General features: G+C 38.5%; 1 protein-coding gene across 1 annotated transcript in view; it reads right to left on the bottom strand.

The window, feature by feature from the left end:
• Positions 1–1,852: 1,852 nt before the first annotated feature.
• LOC103462961 (suppressor of cytokine signaling 1-like) overlaps positions 1,853–5,777 on the bottom strand; it is a 20,814-nt gene continuing 16,889 nt past the window's right edge. The window contains exon 6 of the mRNA XM_008406037.2: positions 1,853–3,322. Coding sequence (XP_008404259.1) covers positions 2,998–3,322 — 325 coding nt within the window. The 3' untranslated portion in view covers positions 1,853–2,997. The remainder of the gene's footprint in view (positions 3,323–5,777) is intronic.

Raw genomic sequence — 5,777 nt, 5'->3', positions numbered from 1 at the left:
GCGACAGACTGGCGACCTGTCCAGGGTGACCCCGCCTCTCACCCGGAACGTTAGCTGGAGAGGCACCAGCAACCCTCCCAACCCCATTAAGGGACAAGGGTGTAAGAAAATAGATGGATGGAAAATAATTAGCACTTTAAAGCAAACTTACCACCAGGTAGCAACATGTTAGCAGCCTTCAACCCTTCCTCTTGTGACACACATTTCATTTCCATCCTGTTCTTTTCCAGTTGTGTTGTCGTCTAACTCGGACTAGGATGTCACAAGCTTGAATTTACCAAGACTACTAACTATTATCAAGACTCTCACTATTTTTAAGGCAATATTCTGTGAGTAAGAATGGCGAATTTGAACAGCGTCTGTTATCTTCTCTGGCGCATGGCTTCTTTTCTTTTTATGGAGCTTTTCAAAACAAACTAAGTATATCTGAAAATGGATTGGGTAAAGACAGCTTCCGTGTTTTAGTTAAAAAATCTGAAAACAACAGATCATATTTGGAGAGATGTAAAATTGCAGAAATCTGCTACATTTAGTTTTAAGGACAAATATTGTTTTTGTTGTAGAGCCTCTGTCACTAAACTGTCAATGTTTGATATGTTGAGGCATGAATACATTATTTGTTAAACAACATTAAAACAAGTTCCACTATTAGGATTATTTTTTTTAATGCTTTGCCGTTTTAACAAAAATAATAAAAGATTATTAAGGCACCTAAAAGGCATACTTTTTTAGCCTAAAATATACACTGAGATGTAATTTAAAACATACTGAAATTAATAATTTAAAGTACCGTAAGCGTTAAGTGAATTTTAAAATATTCTATTTTCAGCATATATTTTAAAATATACACAAAATATCTTTGACAGATATTTTAAATATCTTTTAAATATACACTTGAGCAAGTGCACATTTACACTTGGGCAAATACATGTTTTGTTCACTTAGTGTATTTTGGTACAATTATATTTAAGTATACTTAAAGTTATAATTTCAAAATTTGTACAAGTATACTTTTAGTATACTTCATATATTTTTATAGGTAGTACACTTAATACTTAGTATACTTAAAATGTACTTTCACAAATGTGAGTAGGTTTAAAATATACTAAAGACATTTTTTTTTCAGTAGGGAGGAGCCGAACATCAGCGATAAGAAGGAGAACTGTTGAAAAGTGCTGAAGGGGGGCACATCTTCACGTTTAGGCTGAAAGGCTACTATGGGAAATTTGAAACTGGATCGGAGGAAGGAGAGTCCCGCTGAGGTTGAAGGTTCGCATGCTGCTGAAGACGACTGGAGGGGATCCCGAGATGCAAAGGTGCAACAAGAGCAATTAGGGATAGATTATCCTGGATCTGAGTGAGATTGACCTGGTAAGAGCAGAAATCCGTGCCAACTGTGCAACGGGAGCTTTTTCAAGCCTGGATAAAAAGGAGAAAAAGTCTGGTAATTCCACGAAAGAGCAAGGACACAAGAAATCGTAAGGCCATGACGAGGTTGAGCAGCAGCTTGCTTGAAGCTCAGCCAACGAGCGGAAACCGATGAACAGCTGGACCTGATCAAGGGAGCGACACTTGATGATTGGAGGAGACCATCACCAACAGGTTGGAATCGAGGCACATGATGACATCTTTGGTTGGGCAGTTTGAATTTACGCCTAGGCTTCATATGAACATAAAATTATAATTAGAATGACCTAAAATAAATATGGTTGCAATGACATAGGAAATTAGCCAAAATAACAACTTCATTTGTCAAAAAAAATGGAAAAGCCTTTAGAAAAGATTGTGCGATAGATAGCTGGATTTGTACCAATATATGCATTTTTACAGACACAAGAGCAAGACAAATTAATTCAAGTTTTGAATTAGTTTTAAAATTGCACACATTAGTAAAACTAAATCTAATGTCTCCAACTAGAACAACCAAAGTGCAATCTTTGGGTTCAGTGCATAACTGTTTGATTTGTGCATAAGATAACATACAAAACAAATGCAGACTGGAACAAAATTCAACACTGAAAGATAAACAGATCAAAACAGAAAAATAAAACGGCCAAAAAACAAAGTAATGTTTTTGAAAATGCCTTAATTCAAATGAGGCATTCATGTCCACAAAAATGGAGAGAAGCATTTTTCTGTCCATTCTGTATGAGACGGAATGAAAACGCTGCATGAGACAGAAAAGATATTCATTTCTTAATTTGTAACATGTCGCTTACTCATGGCAATTATGTAATTCACCATGAGATGCTTTGAAAATTATGTTCTTGTTTTCCTGAAATAAAATACAAAGCATACCACAGATGACGTTATTGTTCACAGATCAAATGTTATTAACTATAAAGACACTTGCAGCAATGGCATGTCTCAGTTTCTCCACATAATAGCAAGATGAGGTACAGTTTTGCAACATGTTGCCTGAAGACGTTTTAGGCAGGATGCTACCTGAAACATCTTGTATTAAAAGTTTACTCATTTGCCTCAGGATTTCAAAACAGCGCAGCTAAAGATTCACATCCATGTTAAAATGTCTGGATTTTATGATGCAAAAACGATGAGAACAATATAAACAATTTGACAACCTTCTCCACCATATGACCTTTAACCTGTGAAGTTCTGCTGTGAAAATGAAACTCCAAATTTGTTGGCTTCTGAGGGGTAAATCAGACTCAGGTTTGGACTTAGCCAGAGGTTTTCTCTTCTTCTGGTGAAGCACAGGATAGATGTCATATTAAAGGTAAAAAATGTCTGAAATGATTTGTCTGCCTTGTTTTGACTTCCTTTAAATTTTACTAACAAGAACAGTCTGATTAAATGGAGATGATTGAACTGTCAAGCATACAATAATGTTGTAAGTCATGAATAAAACACTTTCAATCTGTTTTCTCATTACATGTGGTACCAAATTGTCTCCAGCAAAATACAAAAACAACAAATACACAGTTTTTAACTTAATAAATGACATTTAAATGCAGTAAAAGGCATCCACAGGTTTGTCTATGTACAGTACGGGTACGCACTGACGTAAGCCTTAACATCAGGGCTGAGTCCAGGTGAGGTGCATATACTTTCGGCACCGTAGGTTCGTACCAGAGCTCTCCTGCACATCTGGTTTAGGCGCTCAGGCCGCTGCCTGCGGTAGGGCTCAGTCAGCCTACAGGGGGAGCTGGTGTAGAAGGCGAGCAGAGCGAACAGCGAAGGGAAAGTTTTTTGGCTGCCATGCAGGCTGAAGAGCAGGTTGTTCAGCTGGACACGGACGCTGGTGGGGCCGTCTTCGCTTTGGTAGCTGAGAGTGAAGAAAACATGGGGCTGGCCACTGTCCCTGTGGAAACAAGGACTGTCTTGTCACTCTGCGCATATCAGTCTACTTGATGACAGAGCTGGAACATGCTAAACAGTAAATAGTATTTTATGCTTTTAAACAAAAAAACATGTCCACCAATACAAACTATTAATTGTTTTGAATACTTCCAAGATACTGCAAAATATTCTTATATTTAATCTTGACCTGTTTTGACCTGTTATGATTGTTCTGTATAAATATTAGAAAGATAATGTCAGTTTAACATTATATTGGCTTCCACTGTTCACTTCTTGGGTTAAAGTTTTTTATTTGAGCAAATGACAGGTACGATTATGATGTTTTTTTGAAAGTGTATATTTTGGGCTAATTACGGATTCAATCGATCTGCCATCGTTTGCTATTGTAGCATCAGTTTCATTTTCTCATGGTCTACTGAAGAAATGTATTGATGCACATTCACCTGGATTACTTAAGCCTGGCTTGACATAGCTGCACCCCATGAACCTCGTTTGGTCTGAAACGGATAAAGACAGGATGATCTGGTGATGCTATGCCAAGCCCGGCTTTATCCCTCATCCTGAATTTCTGAATCCTACTTTCGAGAAACAGCCCTGTGTTTAATTGCTTGTCAACACAAACTGCATATACCAGCAGATCCCATGGCAGCAGTTCAATGCATTAAACATCCAGACGTGGTGCAGACAGATCACTGAAGTCTAAGGTGAACATCAAAGTGAGAAAGAAAAAGGGAATTAAGTGATTTAAGTGAACCTAGTCATGATCAGATCAGATGGGATTTTACTCAGAACCATGTCTCAAGTTCACAGAGAATGACCTGTCCAGTCGTCTGACCACAGTCTGACAGAAGGCCTGTGAGTCAACTGATGCTGTTCTGAAGGCAAAAGGAGGTCAAACTAAAGTGGTGCACCTAATAAAGTGACCAGTGAATGCAGAGTTCCTTCAGAAGTTTGTGGGTCATAAATTATGTTTTCTGTAAGGCTGTTAATGTTAAAGCATTGACACTGTAATACAACATTTCGTTTTCAGTCTTATTTCATTCTTGAAGGAACTGATGATACTTTTTACCATTTATTTACTGATAATATCTGATTTGTTTTTGTATTTCTGCAAAATGTGTTTGTCCAATAAATAAGTTTGCAGATAATGTTTAGATGTTTCTACAGCTGTGATGGCAGAAGAGACCTGAAGACATCTTGGGTAAAATGCTTGATCTGATGATTGTCTTAAAGGACTGATGTGTGGAATGTAGTTTATACCCTGTTTGACCTGAACCCATGAACTGACAAAGTGTTAGAAGTTCCTCCTGAAATCCTTATCAGTTCTCTTTCCTGCCATAAAATCATCTCCTCCAAGAGGTGAGGGATAGTTCATGAGGAGGGGTCAGGGTGTCTCTGTGGTCCATCTGGCAGTAGAGATAACATCAGACTTTGGGAGGGTCTTTGTCTTGCTGGGACTATATAACGATGTGATGTGTGTTGTTCAGGCCTCTTCTACTGACTGCGCTCAGTGAGACGCTTTTGCCTTCGAATAAAGAAACTTAAAGACAAAGATTCATCTTTCTCTTATTGAAACAGATTCTCATTGCTTGATAATTAAATTTCCATAACAACACTTATTATTCTAAAAACCTTAACACATAAACGTTACACAATGCAGGTTAGTCACATTCCCTAGAAGCCTCTCCCGGTTACTTGGCTCAAAGCAGCGTGTCACATGGTCTGCTGTGGTCAGCAATGCAGAGCCACAAACACAAGAGAAAAGATGAGCGAAGAAAGTCAGACCGATGGCGCATGTTTGGATAAAACCAAGCTGGTATGTAGTTAGCTTATTGTAATGACGAATTATCCTCCCACAGAAGCACAACCAGTTTGTAGTTAATATTTCTAAGCAGCTGTTTTTTAAATGAAACAACTGCCTCTAAACTGTCCTGAGTATGAAAACCTGGAAATGTGAGATTGGTTTTAGACAATAAAACATTTCCTTAAACGTTTATGAAAATGTGCATTTTTACATTTCAAGCTTACAAAATTAAGCACAGTAATTAGTCACAGCATTAGTGTGATTAAACTGATTCAATATTTTAACATATTGACAACACTATGTTCAAATTTCCTACTGCGTGTTCAATTCAGTTCAGTCTGTTAATTGATAATGTCAATGTTTCAATGTGTGTGGATAAAAAGAAAAGCAGTTTAAAGAGCTAAAAATCATGACAATAATCTGCGATTCTAATTGATTTAATATTTTATTTGACCCCTTATGATGGAGACGAACTTTGGATCTACCGTTCCCTCGCCCGGACGCGGGTCACAGGGGCCCCACTCTGGAGCCAGACCTGGAGGTGGGGCGCGATGGCGAGCGCCTGGTGGCCGGGCTTTTACCCACGGAGCCCGGCCGGGCTCAGCCCGAAGAGGAGACGTGGGTCCCCCTTCCGATGGGCTCACCACCTGTC

Source organism: Poecilia reticulata, linkage group LG1, assembly GCF_000633615.1.
Source record: "Poecilia reticulata strain Guanapo linkage group LG1, Guppy_female_1.0+MT, whole genome shotgun sequence".
In the NCBI taxonomy this organism is placed as follows: Eukaryota; Metazoa; Chordata; class Actinopteri; order Cyprinodontiformes; family Poeciliidae; genus Poecilia; species Poecilia reticulata.
Note: the sequence above shows the minus strand (reverse complement) of the source record. Positions and strands in the feature narration are given on the sequence as shown.